The sequence below is a fragment of the Engystomops pustulosus genome, chromosome 6, assembly GCF_040894005.1.
Source record: "Engystomops pustulosus chromosome 6, aEngPut4.maternal, whole genome shotgun sequence".
Classification (NCBI taxonomy): domain Eukaryota; kingdom Metazoa; phylum Chordata; class Amphibia; order Anura; family Leptodactylidae; genus Engystomops; species Engystomops pustulosus.
In genome coordinates this window covers 125,233,300-125,254,185 of record NC_092416.1, presented here as the reverse complement: position 1 = coordinate 125,254,185, position 20,886 = coordinate 125,233,300, and the positions used below count along the sequence as shown (strand labels likewise).

Genomic DNA, 20,886 nt, shown 5'->3' with positions numbered 1-20,886 from the left:
CAAAATATGATAATGTTTTTTCACTATGTTTAACCCCGTAACGGAAAATAGCGTCCAAAGTCGAAAATGGCATTTTTTTGCCATTTTGAAAAATATGAAAAAATTAATAAAAAGTGATCAAAAGGTCGCACAGTCCCAAAAATTATAGTAATGAAAACGCCATCAAAATTCGCAAAAAAATGACACTATCCACAGCTCCAGAAGATGGCAAAATAAAAAAAATAAAAAAATTGTACAGGAGGTTTTAATTTTTTTAAATGTATGAAAACATTATAAAACCTATACAAATTTGGTATCCACGTGATCGTACCGACCCAAAGAATAAAGTAGACATGTGATTTGGGACACAGAGTGAAAGCTGTAAAATCCAAGCCCACAAGAAAACGTCACAAATGTGGTTTTTCACCATTTTCACTGCATTTGGAATTTTTTTCCCGCTTCCCAGTACACGCCATAGAATATTAAATACCGTCACTATGAAGTGCAATTTGTTACGCAGAAAATAAGCCATAACACAGCTCTTTATGTGGAAAAATAAAAAAGTTACGGTATAGATTTTTGAAGTTGGTGAGTGAAAAATGGAAGTGAAAAAACTAAAAAAGGCCAAGTCGTTAAGGGGTTAAAGGACATCCACCACCAGGATGAAGGTTTGTAAACCAAGCACACTGACATACTGGTGCGTGCCCCCTCTGGTAGGATCAGTTCTTCCCTTAGTTTCTTATTCCCTGTTTTTTTTACAAAAAAGGCTTAAACTATGTAAATGAGCTTGTGGGGCTCAGGGCTCTATAGGTGTTCAAAGGGCCTTGAGCCCCCAGGCTCATTTGCATAATTATTAATGCCTTTTTGTCTTAAAAACAAGGGCATTAGAAGCTTAAAGAAGCGCAGATTCTGCATGAGGGGGCACACACCAGTATGTCAGTGTGTTTAGTTTGCAATCCTTCATCCTGGTGGTAGATGCCCTTTAAATGAAAAACCTGTGAAGAATTGTTATTGTTTACTTACTTTGAAACACAATAAATGGCAGAAAATACTAACATTTATATGTAATCATTTATTCCCTCCAAAATAAAATAATCTCTAGTAGCACTCACCTTAACACAAGGAGTTGTCAGAAACAGGCTATTTGCTAATGGCTTCACTTTGTAAAATTCAATTAATTTATTCAAATCTACAAAGAAGTTTGATGTGTTCACATGATATTGCCCTCGCTCATCCTTAAGGACCTTGAAATGTCTTATAGAGTCCTGAGAACGCACTAGAATATAAGGGTTTACAATAAAAGTTACTTACAAAGCATTGCTTATTCAAGATGAAAGATTAGCAAGCCAAGAAAACATTAATTCATGCTCATGTAACATTTCGGTCTGGCATCGACCATCATCAGGTTTCATTGGTGGGAGGTAGGACTGGGAGGTTGCCATGTGAGGTTGGAAATCTATACATGAGATGGTAAAGAGGAGTACACTGGCCTCCTAGAATAGGGTCATATGGATGAAGATGGGGACTTGAGCACCATTAGGACCGCTATGCATTCATATATATGCATTGCTTCCTTCCAGTCCTCCAGCATGAAGAGGAGACAATTAGAGCTCTCTTTTCTCCTGCTCCACAACTGTATAGATGTACTGTCCGATAAAGCTATAATATAGCAGAAACATAAAGATTTTTAGCTAGGTAAATGTTTAGGAGCCCTGGCCCCAAAACAGACCAATTCTAAATGAATACAGGATAAGTAATCTCATGCATTTACAGCATGCAGCAGAATAATGATTGCAGCTCCGAAGTATAATACAAGCTTTACTTCAGGTCCAGTACAATTTCAGAAATGCCATGTGTACTGTGGGAAGTTCTAGCATAGGCTTGTTATTGAAGAAGCCTTTAGCATCTTAAAGGTTGATTTACCTGATAGAGCATACTCAAAGCCTTGCTTGTCACTAGCACGAATCAAAAAGGATCCGGTTGTATTTCCTCCTTTAAGCAGGAGACTTATAGCCTCTGTCCGTGACATGTCTCGGAAAAACCATCTGTAGGGACCGTTAGAAGAGCAGCAAGTTAAATCTGAGGCCCACAAGACTGCCCCAAAATCTTTCGGACAAATGTATAATAATATCACATATAAAATCTATCTGTATAACAAATCAACAGAAGAAGAAGAAGCAAAAAACTAACACAAGAAAAACATAGCAATGGAGGGAGATATTTTCTAAATGTTATACAGCACGGTAGATTTGCGATTTAGAAGGTATATGGCCTGAGCAACTGGAAGAGAGGACCTGGCATCTGGAGTGGAGAACAGGAGAGGTGGAGGACAGAGTGAGAGGTAGGTAGTGTAATCCTTTCATCTAGGGTAAGCTATAGGAAACAGGTAAAAAGCGCTCTTATGACAGTTCTGAAGTGCACCTTTAGATTATCTTCCTTAGAGCTAACATGCTTTACCCTACTACGCACTAGTACAAACATGCGGTGTGCATAGCATGGCCTGGTAAATTTAGTCTGTTAAGACACCCCTCATTCTGTCCATAATTTACACCTTCTAGTGTTCCCAAACTATATTATGATTCTCTTCCTGGGACCTCCACATGTTATAATTCCCCCTTCCTGTGGTCCCTCAAGGTATTAGGATTTTATTGTGCCCCCAATGTACTGTATATAACCCCCCTTTTGTTTCTGCACAGCATTACCTGGCTACTGCCAAGGGACTGTAAGAGGTCCCTGAATGTGTTGCACCTGTATTCACTGGGTCTACAGCGAGGGCAGTGGCAAAGCATCCACTGAGCTCAAAGTGGACTTGGTTGGTGGGTATCCTGCTTCATGTGGAAGTTGGACAGTGTAATAGCTTGGTGACAGTTATAGTTTATCCAAGGGTCACTTCAGATATGTATTCTGCACTTAGTAACTTCAAAACCTTAGATGGAGTCTTTATTGCCAGTAGTGAATGGAAGCCCCTTCTACATTGGTTTCTTTAGTCATGATCAAAGTGAAGCTTCATATACTTTTTGAACATATCATTCAGAGATCCAATTCATCACAGAAAACAACTGTTGAAATGGAAAGGTTTGAGGTGAAAAGGAAGATGCATTGAGTCAATCAAGGAAACATATAGAAGCCACTGAAGAACTCAGCACCATATGTGGCATTCTGTATGAACCTTGTTCTTCTTCTCACCAGGATATAGAAGGGACTTTAATGTTAAAAACATGGCTGGTACTTCCCCTGTAGCTGTCATATGCCCAGCAAACTGTGGGAAGAGATGAAAAGAATGCAGAAAATGTGTAAATAAATCCCTTCTATATACTAAAGAGAAAAATGAGATTGTATTTACAACTAATAGACAGTTCTTAAAAAAACAATTCCTCAACCTATCATGAAGCTCAATTTAGAGCGTCGTGTTAAAGAATATTGTATCACATATATTGTAAAGAAATTGTTTCACATAGTAAGATTTTAGTTGACCTTTGATCTCTGATAAGTTTTGGAATAGTTTTATTATATATTAATAGTTTGTACTGCAATAAAAGATAAGATCTGTCTGAAACATATAATAAATGTAATAAACCATTGTGCAATATTAGCAGGTGGCCTCTACATTTACAGCAATCTCTTTATACCTGATTTTGTTGAGTATGTAGCATGTGTGCACATGTGCGCCAGTATTCTACTGTAATAAATCCACCTAGAGATCATTATCCGGGGAAACTTGAAATTTGGGGGTCACCCTAACCACAAAATTCCAACTTGACTGCAATGCTTTGTGGGGTGTTCTTTACACTCGTGAAGGGGGCAGAGGTGCATGTGTCAATTAGGCTTTACTTACTGGGGATTTTTTTGTACCTCCTTTAAAGGGGTGGTAAATGATCATTTCTCCCAAACCAATCGTTAAAACAATAGCCAGTTCGGAGACCCAGGTAGCAGTGGTATGCAGACTAGGGGACACTATACTGCTACAGGCACTTTAAATTATGAGTGGGCTCTATATACCTATGAGGGGGCTGTTTTGTACTTTTTTTAGATTCAGCAGTGTGTTAAAGCGCCTCGCAATTTAGCAACTACATAAGTTGTATGTTTGTATGTGTGATGGAATGATTGGAGATTAAGCATAAGGGCAAGATATAGGAATTTTACTCCCCCCTCCCGTCCTCCCCTTAGCTGGTTGAGGCTATGTAATAGGAGTAGTGTTGGGCTTTGAATGTGCCGTACCATAGCCTACATACTGGAGGTTTGAGGATTATACTGGAGTGAGACTACCCAGCTGGGAAACAAATTGATGACCCGGATGGTTCATACATAGACCTTTATTTAGAACCTATTACTACTTGCCCTATATGCCCCACACCGCTCCATCCGCTGAGCACGACTGTCTGTTAGTTTTAAAATTTCACGTATAGTCAAATGATCTTTGATCCATCCCTTTACTTTTTAAGATAATTAGCAATAAAAGTTAAATTTTATGTGACAAATGGGTGGTATTGTCCCCATAGGACAAACTTTTTTCTCCCTCTATATACCTTTAGGCACTATGCAATATTGTCTGGGCTGAATGGAAAATGTGTAGAACTATTAGCAACCACTGAATGGTGGTGCTATGGCTCTTTGTATATAACAGTATAGTGCTACTATTTAGTCCTTACCTAATAATAATTGTTTTGGTAAGGAGTTTAGAAATTTAATGCAAACGGCCAAGGGCATAGAAACGTATGCGATTGTCAACGAGCACCCAGTGTTTTGCATGTAAACCATGGCGTTTGGATTGGTTTCTAAATGTAGTGGGGGGAATTCATTCATGTGCCACAGGCTCCAACAATTCAAAGCTTGACAACACTAGTCTAGTGTTCTGCCAAATTCCTCAATGTGATGATAAATTGTGTGAATTCTGGTGCAGTTTAAGTCTTTTGGGTATTTCCAACCTGACCACACCCTCTATCCCCAAAGCCTTTCCTCCACTCCAAAGGCCACACCCCCTTGTTGGACTAAATGGAAAAGTGTCAAAGCAAATTGTCTAAAAGCCTTGATAAATTTGTCGGAAGGCATTTTTGGCACAAATCCACCAGAAATCCGTTGCGGGTGCAATAATGAACTCCTTCCAATGTAAACCCCACGTGTGACCGCTCCCTGAGGCATTTCAAAGGACTTTCAGTCACCCGTTTAGTATGTGAGTAGCCGCATAAGATTATACTTATGTTAGATCCACTGATCCTTTTCAGCAATGCAAATATTTTCAGAAGGGAACAACAAATAACATAAAGGTTTGTTTTCAATAACATTTGGAAATCATCTGAAAAGTTGAAGGGCCACTTTTTATTAACCCCTTACCGACACACGCCGTAGTAGAACGGTGCGCTTCGGGTACGGGTACACGGAGAGGGCTTTTTATAGCCAGTAAGTCTTTGCTGCATATTGCGGTAACACATATTCCTAGCACCGATTGCGGGTGTTATTGCAGTTGCCGCCGGCTAAGCTGTGTGACGTGACGTCAACGGGAGTGGGGATCCATCGCCATGACAGCATTGGGTCTTCCGAACTCACAACATCAACGAGCTGGGTGGCTGCGCCAGAGATTATAGAACAGGTTCCATTCATGACCGAATTTGTGGTGCTGCCACACATATCTACTAGGGCAAAATGGGCCACAAACTTCCTACATTTGCAACCATATTAATCGGGCTGGGGGTACTGCATTGGATCTGTCAGTATTACACTGAGAGTGTGCCTATTAGACCCAGTCTTGTACTGGGCATAATAGGCCTCCATACATGGCAGTCACAGGTCAGACCTCCAGCTGCCATGGCAACTCCCAAGACTCCACAATCACATTTCAGAGGGCCGGGGGATGACAGTGATAACCCTTTTCCCTCTGTCTCTCTCCTTAAAGGGGTATTCCAGGATAAAGCATAATTCATATACAAATGGGTCCTTAAAATATAAGCTAATATGTCATTAGTTATTTAAAATTTTCATCCTCTTAGCAGAAAAATGCTTAAACTGCCTGCCACTGATAAGGTTAGCACTTTCAGAGTATACTCATACTAATTCGGCAATGGCCCTCTTATAAGGACAAGCATGCTTGTCCTATGGATTATAAGGGTTTCCTGCTACTGTGACTTAGTAGTCTTGCTGTACTGTATGTATGTATATGCTGTATGTATATATATGTGGTGTGTGGATACTGAATGTATGTTAATGCTGTAAGTCTATATGTACTGTATATACAAGTTTATTAATATTTGTTTATAGTATAATATGTATATTTTTTAAGGGGACCCAATTCAGAAAACTGCTAGTTACGCCTAGTTTGAAAATCATTGTAAGACGTGGAAGATAGTGGGCTTATGCATTTCAAGCAACAATGCTCTTCATGTCATGGCCATGAAAAAGAGTGTTGTAGCTCGAAACGCATATGGCCAGTGGCTACCACTGCTAATGATTTTAAAGGATTTTCAATAAAGACATTTTGCATTTTTTGTTTTCCTACATGTGGCCATCCTATGCCTTTCTAATTCAGCATGTGATATTGGTCTGAAAGAAACCTTTCTGAAGATGAGCTGCACTGCTTGTGTTTTGTATTATTCATATACCTTGCAGTGACAAATCTGCTTTTTACAATGGTTGATAGTAAAGGGCACCTCTTTTTTTTAATATGCTATGCACAATGTGGACAAAGTGGAAAACTCTTTCATAATATATATGGTCTCCTTATGTTAGATTTCATTTGTAGGACATTGATCAATCTTGTCCCTGGTATGTGTATGATGTTGGGTATGAAGGTTTTAATCATCTTATTTTGACCCTTTAGTCAATAAACACCATAGTTTATAGCACATAACTGAGCTTGGCTAGGCCAGTCTAACAAGTGTGTTCGAAAGTTCAGAAGGAAACCAGTTACATTCAGTCCATGTCCATTAGCCTTTGTTCAAAGTTCAGAATATGACTTTTCACACAGCCCTGTCAAACCTAGTATCAAGTTACTGTAGTTACACTTTCTTGCCTCAATAAGCCTATATGACCAAATTCTAACAGCATAGCATGCAATATTCTGTATGTTCTGTATATTACAATGCACAGTATTGTCCCATATGATAAATTTAAAGATATATTTTTGTGTGGCTAATGTAGCAGAGCTTGATTCTATCTGTTATCTAAGGTTCTGCTCTTTTACTTCTATCTATGTACACTACATTTCAAGAACAAATTTTAGACTGATGTCAGCTCATGGATGTTTGAATAAATAAGACTCTTAGGGGGATATTCATCATACATCAGCGCTTGTGCGCCGGCATGTGATAGCCTTTTTTCGTGGCACAAGCTGAAGCCTCTTGATGAAGGCAGAAGCCTCTTGATGTAGCCAGCGGGGTGCTGCGTAGCGTAGAAAATAAACGCAATTGGCGACTTCACAAGTGAAAAGTCTCCGGCTGCAGCGAGTGCACAGGTGCCCCATCCCACGCCCCACTGGCAAGAAGGTGACGGATTGCACTAAATAATCGCAAGTGCTAGGGCTTCTATACCACTGATGACACAGTATGCTATTCATGATTTCCCTATATAGCAATCTGACATTTTATTGTCTATTTTCCCATTCACAAGTCTGTCGTTTTTCAGCTAGGGTGTCTGTTGGAAAAAAATTAGAGCATGTACTTCGCAAGGATAACATTTATTTTTGTTTTTTTCTTGAAAAAAAAACGTTTTTCTCCTACCACATGTAATTAAAAACTTCAAGGGGGGAGATTTATCAGAAGGGTAAAATTTTTCTAGTTACGCATGGCAACCAATCAGAGCTCAGCTTGAATTTTATAAACAGCTGTGGGAAAATGAAAGCTAAGCTCAGATTGGTTTCCATGGACAACCTAGAACAGTTCTTCTCTCAGACACTTATTTATATCCACATTTCAAGCAAACTGCGGCCCTTAGCCTTGTGTCGCTTCCCCGCTCAGGTCCACCGGAGTTCACCTTTTTCTTCTTGGTGTATGTAAGTTCATTGTCTTGCGACACAAATTGAAAATTAAATCCCGCACTCAGTCTGAATCAGTCGGATTGTCTGACAGCATGTCCCCCCCCCCGATTTCTGTCACATGAAAGCCAGCGCAGCTGTGCCAAAATCCGATCACGTGTGACCAAATCCCAGTACAAACCCCTGTTAAATACCTGTCAAAGCTGCACAAATCCCGAAAACCGCGAACAGTCTGACGAAAGTGTGATCTGCGACCAGTGCGCTGACGTGTGCTCAACCGTCGGTAGGTTGGTCTGAATGTACCCTTAGTCATAGCCTGTTTTTTTCCACATGATGCTGAGGAGCCAAGTGTTTTGTCATCTGATTTTTGTAAATCATAGATTTACATACAGAGTGGTACACTGCTCACACAAAATGGACTGAAAACAGACGTTCACACATGTGTGAATGAACCCTAAGTCTGCAATAAACCAGCATATTAGGGCAGCTTTGGATTGTCAAGTTCAAGTTTATACCACTTATCAATTGATTTACTTGTATGTTGTATGTTGTAGTATTTGAAGCTAGATTGATTTCAACCATGCCTTGGCGACAAAGCCATGTCCCTGTCCCAGGCAGGTATAAAAGTCCTATTTTAAATGTGGAGCATGGCTGTTAGGTTATGTAATGTACTTCAGTTCTGTCTCATTTAGCGTAGTAAGTACCCCCCATTGCCCCAGTCCATGTCCTATTGTCGTATTGAAATTAGTTCACTGGAATTTATGAGGTACCGTATATGCTGTATTACAGGTTTACTTACGGCTGTTCTTCCACTGTTCCTTCTTCTGCCATGTAATTGTATGGCACATATCCTTTCTCACCAGTCTTGCTTCCATCTGCTTTCAGCTTTTCCACAAACCACCAGTCTCCATTCCTATTCAGAGCTTGAAAACGTTCCCCAACTTTGAAACTCAGTTCTTCTGCAGAAGCTCCTGTAAAGTCCCATTGACTAACATACCTATAGATTTGCTGGTTCATATTTATATAATCACACTTAGTGTGCGGTGCATTCAACCAGCTCACATATGCTCTGTCTAAGTCAGCCAGAAGACTAAAGGTACTTTCAGCAGCCCGGACTTTCCTGTAAAGAAATCATTGCAAGATGGGCGTGGAAGCTGAAGACTTAAGGAAGACAGGTCATGTGAAATATGTAAATTTCCCAGGTGACACTGAACAGTGATTGCTGTGTCGTAGCATTAGAGTATTAGATTCTACTTCCTCATTTCTTTCACTATGTGCAGTTATACGCCTATTTCACAGAAGAAGGAGGAGACAGGTGGAAGAAATGTACCTGTTTATTTATGAAGGAGGAGGGAAAACCCCAAGAATTCTGTCCGTATTATGAAGCCTTCACAACACCTACTAATAAGCAATAAAGGGATTTTCCAGGTCCTTATACTGTCAGCACTGCAAGTGCTTCTTTCAATCACTTCTATCAGAAAAGTCAATACACCAAGGATGATCAATATATTCATCGCCAGAGGCGGAATCAATCAATAAATAGCATATCAACATTCCAGGAATTCTCATTTCGAAGCCTGATTGGAAAAATCCTTCAAGTTGTATAAGACTACAAGACATTCAAGTTCTGAAAAGTTCAGACAACTCTGTTTCTGGAAAAATTGGGTTATTGCTCCAATTCTCCTCAACAGGATTTGTGTGATAACAGCAGATACTTTGTCAGTAATTTATATTGCATGTGTCTATACAGCATCATAACAAGACAAATACAATATGACTTTATTGATCCCCAGGAGAGAAATTGATTTGTACCAATGGTCCAAGCGAGAACATTACTAAACATACAAAAAAACAGAAAAAATAGGAAAAAAAAAAACGCAGGAGAAATTTCATCAGAGGAGGAAAAAATTATGCAGGCATAAGACATAATCTACAGGGGGAAGATTAGAGCGGGAGGGCGTGTCTGGGCACTACTTGGTTCATGATTAAACAGTTTGATGGTTTTGGGGAGAAAGGAGCTGTGGAATCTGGAAGTTCTGCATTGTAACTGCCTTTAGTGGTCGCTGATGTTGCTCTGTTGCAGCATTATAGGTGGCGACAATTGATGATACTTGTTCGTAGTGATTGCCTCAAATTTACATAGGCATCTACCTTTTTTACGGTATCAAACAAAGTCAGTGGCAATGTTCCTAGTCCACCTGCATTTAACTTCTTGGGTTTTTGTCAAAACCAGTGGAAATGCTAAAAGAGGACAGTCACTCACCATCAGTGGTAGGTCACAATTCCAACCAGTGATTGGCTGAGCACCTTACCCAAGTCTCCTGCGGTGTCAGGAGAAAGAAAAGAATTGGGGATCAGTATAGACCAAAAGCATTATAACTAAGGATGTGCAAAGCGATTCAGAGGAAGTGCAAGAACTTCAAGAAATTTAGTTTAGTCACAAATGCAATTAGTATAAATAGGCTTAGGCCTGGGGAAGAATTGCGCTATAACTTTTAGGCATCTATGTTCACAGACTACATATGTTGTGGTCACCGACCGCTTCCCCCTTCACACTCTGCCACAGCCACTGGGTGTAAAGATGGCATGAAGGGGGAAATAATTGCAATTACTGGCGGCTCGCTAGTAGTTGTAATTATTTCAAAAAGTCCTTATAAATTTCCACCAATATGTCCATCTCAGTCACAATTACAGGGGGACCAAAAACTGTTTTCCACCGTGTGGTAAAAATATGCATTATGGCCATGATTTATTGAGTGAAGCCCCCTCCAGTCTTTTAATTATATTTAGGACATGGACCTAGACAAGATGTCTGTAATCCATTTTAGCTAGAAAGACTGACCAGCAGGTAAGATCCACACTCGAAGTGGCAGATCAAAAGAATAGTGGGGTCAGGGAATCAGATAAGTTCCCACATGTACAAATATTATGTATAGATAACACTCTAGCAAGGATAACGACACTATGACAAACGTCCCTCTACCTAACTCTTTGTTTCCTCTACCCATGTCTAGCAAATGTTTATTAATGCAGGCTTTCCTTCATCTTCCCATTTGTGTGTGCCATGTCCCTTAAAATGGCTTCTTAGGATTATGTCAAAACTATACTTTAAAACCAGCCTTGTCATAATTCAACTCCTTGTAAACAAATCTATGATAAGGGTCTTTAGATACCTTTGGGCATCAAGCACCAATGATTTCAGAGTTAGAAAGCCAACAAAATAGGTATTAGACAGTTGTTCCAACACTTCATAATGGTTTAGTATTGTTGGATTTGTAAGTCCATGCTTGGGAATGTGCTGGACCTTCTCTTCTGAAAATGGTCATGCTCAAACAAATGGGATTTCCTCCATTTTTATTTTTACCTAGTAAAATAGAGCAAATAAAAAGACAAACTATAGAAAGGAGGTCTCGCTATAACCATAATTACCCATAGAATAATGATAACATTTACCACCAGGAAAGAATTACGGTAATAAAATCTCATCAATAAGATAAAGACGACCAAAATCTATAAATCTGTAAAGTGCCTTTCATGCCAGAAAAATAGGCACACAGTGTTCAAGTTGCCAAAATAATAAAGGTTTTATAGCCTGTATGTAATGTGACAATGCAGATCTGCTCTGCTCTGGTCTGCCTTGTCTACAGCAATTGTCTACAGCAATTTACAACCATATAAGGGGTACTGGCATACTCGGGACAAATTGAGTATATAACTTTACAGTGCATTTTGGCATTTTATTCATAATGGATGTGTACATTTTATGAAACATATGAATTTAGAATTTTTTATGATTTGATTTTTTTTATTTTTAAACATTTTTTACTGTATTTGTAGGCCCCCTAGGATTGTTGAATCCTAGGCATATTCCTACCATATACTAACAATACATCTATATTGCAGCATATCACTTTTTTGCTGATATCTGTTACAGTGTGCCACCAACATACTGTAACAGATCTGCTGAAATGGACTCCAGAAAACTCCACATGGACTCCAGAATTGACAAACCTAGGCGTCTCACATAGATTTGGCAAGATATGAGCCCCTCTCCTTAGTAGTTCATTAACTTTGTAATGGCAGTAGTAGCAGTAGGTCAAAATAAAGCCAAGTAACAGAGACTACAGAGATGTATGCAGCTGAACTGTTACAAGGTTACATTCTCCTTTTGCTCAATTCATACAATGTCTAGACATCAACAAGATTTAACTAAAGGGTAATTAACAAGATTTGAAGTAATAGTATGTTACAGTGCCGTTAAGGGATTATGGAGAATCCTCATAGGCTGCAGCGAACTGGCCTATAAGAAAATAACAAGGCAATCCTAACGTTGCTTGAGTATTGTGACTTGTTCCAGTCTACTGCTCCCTTAACGGTCTAACCCAGACTGTTTGTACCTATGTGTACGTATGATACCTACTATGATCTATTTTATTACCTGCATTACTGTTCCAACGCCTCAGACCATCCTTGTGCCTGTCTCTCTGCATCCAGCTACTGGATTCCAGCTTGTCTACCAGTATCGTAACTCTCTCTCACAGCGGTGAGATGACATGAGAGGGGGTGAGTGAATAGGGGAGAGCAGCAGGGAGGGGTATGAGCATGGAGGAGGAGAGGATACAGCGAGGGACTCAGGTCAATGAAGCTACCCTGGGGAACTCACTTGAACCTGCTGGGAGGGAGCAGGTAATATGCAGGTAATGTTAAAGAGATAACTCTATTCAGAATGCTGGTAACAGCATTTTTAAAATCAGCATGGGAAAGGCTATTGTCAACGGGTAAAAATGGCCTTCCTGATAATAGGTTTCCTATAAGGATTTACAATTTGCTTAAATTGGGAAAAGAAATCCAAGTGTTGTACAGCAGCTTGTGGGTTCCACTTTGTGCTGATCCTCTATAGCTGCCAAGAAAAACAATCCTACCTGTGACCACAGGTGTGTCATGGCAGCCTTCAAACTAGTGGATAAGCGGGTGACAAACAAAGGAAGTCATAGGCAACTGATCGAACAACAAGGAAAAGTGGCAATGTAGTCAGATGTCCATAGTAAATTGCATGGGGCACAGAAAAGGACCAGAAAGGATTTCTGATTCAGGGGACCACATTGGTTACAGTATATCACATTCCATGTCTTATGGGCTCTATGAGTTGCAGAATTCCAGCAAAGGCTTACATGAGGACATAAGCTTTTTGAGCATATTCACAACCTGAAGCTCAAAAAGATGTTTAATAGTGTCACACAAATCAAGAGAGTCTGCTCCCCTATGTATAGTAAACCACATTGGTGACAAAATCATGAAGGACAGCAGTACTGCACAATATTTGTATGAAAATGCAAAATAAAATAGGTGCTAGATCCCCAAGTGGTGATCAGTCTAGGCTCAGAGTGGCTAATGGACTACTGCCAAACCATCTGAAGACTGTGGTCAGTGCTCCTGGCGTACTCCTGGATGATGCAGCTGTCCTGGTTGCTGTAGGTGGAAATATAAGGAGCCTTTGCTGATACTTAAAGAGAACCCGTCAGGCAAATTTACCCCTAAACTAAATATATTTTCATAAACTGCCATTAGAAAGCATTGCCTCTATCACTGTCCCTCTACATGCCTGTAAACTTAAGCAAATGACCTGAGAGATGTCCAATGAGTCATTATCATATTCAAGCTGTCCAGCTTATTCATGACTGGGTGGCACATCCACCCCCCCCCCTGACTGATAGCCTGTATAATTATGTGAGGTATAATGGTGTAATAGCTCCTCCATGTGCTTTCTGGTGCTGGCAGCCATGCCCCCTGCAACCTGTGTGTATGAGATACTCCTATACACATGACTGACAGCCTGTATAGTGGTGTGAGGTATAATGGTGTAATAGCTCCTCCATATGCTTCCTGGTGCTGGCAGCCATGCCCCCTGCAGCCTGTGTGTATATGAAATACTCCTACACACATGACTGACAGCCTGTATAATGGTGTGAGGTATAATGGTGTAATAGCTCCTCCATGTGCTTTCTGGTGCTGGCAGCCATGCCCCCTGCATCCTGTGTGTATGAAATACTCCTATACACATGACTGACAGCCTGTATAATGGTGTGATGTATAATAGTGTAATGGCTCCTCCATGTTCTTCCTGGTGCTGGCAGCCCCTGCAGCCTGTGTATATATATGAGATAATCCTATACACATGACTGACAGCCTGTATAATGATGTGGGGTATAATGGTGTAATGGCTCCTCCATGTGCTTCCTGGTCAGGGGCGGACTGGGAATTTAAAACGGCCCTGGAAAAAACTATAAAAGTGGCCCCATTTTATGGGCGGAGTCAAAACAAGTGGGTGTGGTCATATAATGTGGGTTGGGTTATAACAGACAAATTGTTGGTAGATGGCCTTAATGCAAAACAAGAACATGTTTTGCTAGTAAGTGAATCTAATGTGCAAAGAATGTGACCTGTCGATCAGTAAATGATGCAAACACACGACCCGATAAGCCTTAAATACCTTTCCCCTGTGCCATACATGTACAATTCAGAGAAATAATATATTGATACTGCCTCCTATGTACAAGAATAATGCTGCAATAACACATTTAGAATAACACATTCAATCCTGCCTTCTATATACAAAATAAAACTACTACAATACCTTCTCCCATATACAAGCCAACTACTATAATACTGCCCCTATGTACAAGAATATTACTACTATAATACTGCCCCCTATGTACAGGAATATAACTACTATAATACTGCCCCCTATGTACAAGAATATAACTACTATAATACTGCCCCCTATGTACAGGAATATAACTACTATAATACTGCCCCCTATGTACAAGAATATAACTACTATAATACTGCCCCCTATGTACAGGAATATAACTACTATAATACTGCCCCCTATGTACAAGAATATAACTACTATAATACTGTCCCCTATGTACAGTGATATAACTACTATAATACTGCCCCCTATGTACAAGAATATAACTACTATAATACTGCCCCTATGTACAAGAATATAACTACTATAATACTGCCCCCTATGTACAAGAATATAACTACTATAATACTGCCCCCTATGTACAGGAATATAACTACTATAATACTGTCCCCTATGTACAAGAATATATCTACTATAATACTGTCCCCTATGTACAAGAATATATCTACTATAATACTGTCCCCTATGTACAAGAATACCACTACTATAATACTGCCCCCTATGTACAAGAATATAGCTGCTATAATACTGCCCCCTATGTACAAGAATATAACTACTATAATACTGCCCCCTATGTACAAGAATATAACTACTATAATACTGCCCCCTATGTACAAGAATAGAACTACTATAATACTGCCCCCTATGTACAAGAATATAACTACTATAATACTGCCCCCTATGTACAAGAATAGAACTACTAAAATACTGCCCCTATGTACAAGAATATAACTACTATAATACTTCCCCCTATGTACAGGAATATAACTACTATAATACTGCTCCCTATGTACAAGAATATAACTACTATGATACTGCCCCCTTTGTTCAGGAATATAACTACTATAATACTGCTCCCTATGTACAAGAATACAACTACTATAATACTGCCCCCTATGTACAAGAATATAACTACTATAATATTGCCCCCTATGTACAAGAATATAACTACTATAATACTGCCCCCTATGTACAAGAATATAACTACTATAATACTGCCCCCTATGTACAGGAATATAACTACTATAATACTGCCCCTATGTACAAGAATATAACTACTATAATACTGCCCCCTATGTACAAGAATATAACTACTATAATACTGCCCCCTATGTACAGGAATATAACTACTATAATACTGCCCCCATATGTACAAGAATAGAACTACTATAATACTGCCCCCTATGTACAAGAATAGAACTACTATAATACTGCCCCCTATGTACAGGAATATAACTACTATAATACTGCCCCCTATGTACAAGAATATAACTACTATAACACTGCCACCTATGTACAGGAATATAACTACTATAACACTGCCCCCTATGTTCAGGAATATAACTACTATAATACTGCTCCCTATGTACAAGAATATAACTACTATAATACTGCCCCCTATGTACAAGAATATAACTACTATAATACTGCCCCCTATGTACAAGAATATAACTACTATAATACTGCCCCCTATGTACAGGGATATAACTACTATAATACTGCCCCCTATGTACAAGAATATAACTACTATAATACTGCCCCCTATGTACAAGAATATAACTACTATAATACTGCTCCCTATGTACAAGAATATAACTACTATAATACTGCCCCGTATGTACAAGAATATAACTACTATAATACTGCCCCCTATGTACAAGAATATAACTACTATAATACTGCCCCCTATGTACAAGAATATAACTACTATAATACTGCCCCCTATGTACAGGAATATAACTACTATAATACTGCCCCCTTGCTGGGAGGTTGTGTTAGAGCTGAGCTCCTGAGTCTCCTGATGTCTGGAGCGAGCCCAGGGCGGGGCCACCCTGGGTGGGGAGATTCCCCAAGCGAGGCCCAGGCTTCCAGGCCTACAACGGGAGTGAACTCACAAACAATTCTAAGGATGGATGCAAATCCAGAAGTTCTCAGTAAGCAAGAGAATCAACTGAATTGCAGTAATGTGGAGAAGAAAGCTGAAGTGAAGAAAGTGAGTACAGCAAGCAGAGAAGAAAGTTCCTCACCAGCCCAGCGTGGAGGAGCACAGGTGAAGCAGATTGTCAGACCAGCAGCAAGTGCACAGCCCCCCACTCCTGCACCCAGACAGAGGAGAACGTCCCTGGAGAGACAAACTCTGCAAGAGAACTTACAGCAGAGGGATGTGGTGTCCAGCATGGCCGCTAGAGGCCGCACCAGATCTGCTGTGAAGCCACAACATGTCCCTGCAAAGGCCGGTGCAAGCAGCAAACCTGGAGATGTGACACACAAGGAGACAGGTGGATGCACTCAGCCTGGAGGACTACAGCGACCAGCACGGCAGGTGAAGGAGACAGGTGGATGCACACAGCCTGGAGGACTACAGCGACCAGCACGGCAGGTGATGGAGACCACCCGAGCACCTGAGCTGCAGTTGGCAGAGGAGATCCCAGCACTGGTAAGGAGGATGGGGGAGCTTAGTCACCACAAACAGATGCTGCAAATGCAAATAGACTGCATGTACTCACTAAAAACTGCGCACCCTGAGAGTAGCGCCCTGTATGACTCTAAGCTGCACTCACTGAGCAAAGAGCTGGCGGTGGTGGTGGGAGAGATGGACTGTGTCCTGGAGAAGATGGGGCCGCTGTCTGAGTCCTATAAGAACAAGGAACGCTTTGCCAGCCAGAACATTACATCTATGTCCAGACCCTCTGACGCTGCGTCAGTGTCCAGCATGTTCCCTGATGAGAGAGGAACACGTCCCATACTACAGGCCCCAAGCTTTGTGTTTCATGAGGGCGAGAAGGGAAAACAGCAGCTGCCAAGGTCTGCAGCTGTCCATCAGCAGGAACATGCACAGGCACCACAAGTCCCAGGAGGCACTACACCGCAGCAGGAGCATGCACAGGCACCACAAGTCCCAGGAGGCACTACACCGCAGCAGGACAGTGGACATACACCTATGTGTCAGGGTGATGTGGTGATCCAGGACTGTTCTACTGCTGGAGCAGACACTGGGGACACTGGTGGACATCATGATGTTCCTGAGGGGTCAGGGGATGGAGGGGACCCTCAATCTGTATGTGATGTGCAGTTACCTGAGGATAACATAGAGGTGGATGGGGGAAAGGGGGTTGTACAGGATAATGTAAGTGACTTCCCCCCTATAACATCGAGCCCCCCAGTTGAGTCGGGTCCCTCTAGATCAGACCCTCCCCCCAATACCCAGAGTGAACCCCGTCATGAACCTCCCAGAAATGCCTGGAGCCGCGGCGCTCCCTCCTTCACCTCCGGCGCACAATACTCAGGGCAGGCATTTAAGAGGAGGAACGTGGTGCGCTTTAAAAACAGAGGCGCAAAGGAAGATCTCCCAGATAGGAGGTTTGTGGTGCGGGATCTCCTGTGCGGCCAGATGGGGTTCATGCCTGATGATATCCTGGCGGTCATCAACCTTCCAGACAGACAGGGCTATGATGTCAGCTTTAAGCTCATGTCCAGTCTGGATAGGTTCTGGGACAAACTCCCCCGGTTCAGGGACACTGATGGTTGGAGCAAGTTCGTGTTTGTCCCCATATCCAGGCCAGGTACCGTGGTGGTCAATATAATATTCTGGAACGAGTCAGTTCCCCCTCAGGATGTTCTAGTGTGGCTCAGGCGCCATTGTGATCTGGTGTCTGACCTCACTAAGAACAGAGACGCCGACGGCATCTGGACTGGTGGGTGGAAGGTTCTGGTAAAACTGAGACAGTTCAATAACATTACCCTACACCTCCCCAACTCCTTCTTTATAGGGAGAGAGAAAGGTGTCTGCTTCTATCCCGGGCAACCAAGAAAGTGCTTCAAGTGCGGTAAGATCGGGCACGTGGCCAATATATGTACAGTGGTGAAGTGTAACCTGTGCGGGGAGGTCGGTCATCTCAGTGCCACCTGTGAGAGGGTGAAATGTAACCTCTGCGGAGAGATGGGCCACCCACACAAGGATTGCCCGGAGGCCTGGCATAACATCGCCAGGGACTTCTCTGATGATGAGATGGTGCAGGAGGCAGATGCCTTAGAGGAGGAGGCCTTGGTGTCAGGGCAAATTTTGACCAGGCGGGAGGTACAGGGGTCAGGTGATGCTGTACCAGCACCTCAGATGTCGGATGGTGCTCAGGGGAGTATGGGGGTGGTAACTCAGGAGCAGCCTCAGGCAGCCACCTCTATAGCACCTGGGGAATATGAGGAGGTTAAAAAAAACAAGAGAAAGAAAAAAGATAAATCCTCCCGTAAACCAGAGGAAGAAAGCAATTTAGGTCCAAAATCCAGGAAAAAGTCCAGTGGTGATACCGGGGTCATGGTCCTATCTAACAGATATGATGTTCTGTCTGAGTCAGAAGGTGATTATGAGCGCGAGTTACAGCGCATTGATAATGAGTGTGAGGTGGACACAGGAGACCCCCCAACTAAGAAGAAGCCCCCTCCTGTAGAGGCTGCTGAGGAGTCAGACATGGAGACTGGTGGTGTACAGGGAGACTCTGACTCTGACATATGATGATGGGGGTCGCTGCTCTGCTCTTTATCGTTGTAATGGCTGGGTTCTCTCTAAAAGTTGCTTCTAGCAACGTCAACAGCATTAAAGTAAGAAGGACCAGACACGCAGTATATGACCACCTGAGATATCTGGGCGCGGATGTCATCTTCCTGCAGGAGACCCGTCTGACCACCTTGGGGCATCTCCGTGAGGCTGAGCGTGAGTGGCGGTCTGGTCCTTCTTACTGGTCACTGGCTGTGGAGCCGTACGCCGGGGTCGCCATACTGTTTAGCACCACAGACGTGACGGTGCACAGGCTGATGGAGGTCGCTATGGGGAGGTGCCTGGTGCTAGAGGTGACCATCCATGGTAGGCGGCTCCGGCTGATCAACATCTATGGCCCACAGACAGTGACAGAGAGAATCCAGCTGTTCAATGAGGTAAAACAATATCTTTTTACCTCGATCTCTGTAGTATTGGCGGGCGACTTTAATGTTACTTTGACATCGGGTGACAGGTCCTCGGGCAGAGCAGTGGTCAGAGACTCCAAAGTCCTACAGAACATCGTATCACCCGTATCGTATCGTATCACCCTGGACGGAAGGAAACCTAAATATACCTACACGTGTGCTGACAGGAACAGTAGGATCGATATGGCTTTTGTGAGTCCCTCAGAGACTGTTAGTGGGATGAGCGAGAGAATCGTCCCATATTCTGACCATCTTGTCTTATTGTTTCACCTAGGCGCCACTAACCGCTCTGATATTGGTCGGGGGTTATCGAGGCTTAATTCCAGCATTCTGGATGATGTATATGTCCAGAATTGTATCTACTCCCTTTTTCAGGACCAGCTCCAGAGAGTAGACTTCTATGACAACATATCTGACTGGTGGGAGAACGTCAAGGAGGAGATTCGGTCCCTCTTGAAGAGACTGTCAGTGAAGAAGGGTAAGAGTAAGTACAGCCAGTATCTCAGGCTGCGGAAAGAATTGGAGTCACTGTATTCGGTGGGAAGGGGGGGACAAACAAAAGATTGACCGACTGAAGTCTGAAATAAAGCAGTATCAGTACAGCCGCTACACGTCCCTGGTAATAGAAAGAGATTACGGAAAACTGGGCGTTCCTGATCCGTATGAAAATTGCCGGGAACGTGTGGCCAAGAAATCAATAACGGGTCTCACTGACTCCCAGGGAGTTTTACAGGAATCTCGGGAGGGTATCCTGGGGGTGGTGAGATCCTACTATGCTGAGTTATTTCAGAAGAAGGTTTTGGATAAAGAGAAAATGGCTCAATTCTTGGAGGCAACTCCAGGCCCTGACACTAGAGATTTGGACTTTTCACCTTTGACAGCAGGAATAACAGAGGAGGAGGTTAAAGAGGCCATTGATAAGTTACATCTGAAGAAGGCACCAGGACCAGATGGGATAACAGCTGAATTTTATAAAAAGTTTAAAGACCTCTTAGCCCCGATCCTTGTGGATGTATATACCAATTGTCTAGAGAATCACCTGATGCCTCCATCCATGAGAGTATCCTCCCTTATTCTGCTATCCAAAGGTAAGGAGCCGAGTGACATCAAGAACTGGAGGCCGATCGCCCTCTTGAATGTCGACAGGAAAATTCTGGCAAAAATTCTATTCTGTAGATTAGTCTGTTTGTCCCCGGCACTGTTGGCAGGCTCTCAGTACGGCACGGTAAAAGGGCGGAACATCTCTGGAGCAGTCCTCTCGATAAGGGAGATG

General features: G+C 42.1%; 1 protein-coding gene and 1 long non-coding RNA gene across 3 annotated transcripts in view; one reads left to right on the top strand and one right to left on the bottom strand.

The window, feature by feature from the left end:
- The window catches only part of PTK6 (protein tyrosine kinase 6), a 28,656-nt gene extending 11,896 nt beyond the window's left edge, over window positions 1–16,760 (bottom strand). The window contains exons 1-3 of one of the 2 annotated variants that reach the window (XM_072110897.1): window positions 16,682–16,760; window positions 1,903–2,024; window positions 1,092–1,255 (exon numbers count right to left, since the gene is read on the bottom strand). In XM_072110897.1, coding sequence (XP_071966998.1) covers window positions 1,092–1,255; window positions 1,903–2,008 — 270 coding nt within the window. In that variant the 5' untranslated portion in view covers window positions 2,009–2,024; window positions 16,682–16,760. Of the gene's footprint in view, window positions 1–1,091; window positions 1,256–1,902; window positions 2,025–8,741; window positions 9,151–16,681 lie in introns of those variants that run through there. The other variant, XM_072110896.1, reaches the window with a different exon arrangement.
- Window positions 1–20,886, top strand: part of LOC140064222 (uncharacterized) — a 113,759-nt gene that overhangs the window by 4,427 nt on the left and 88,446 nt on the right. The window lies entirely within an intron of this gene.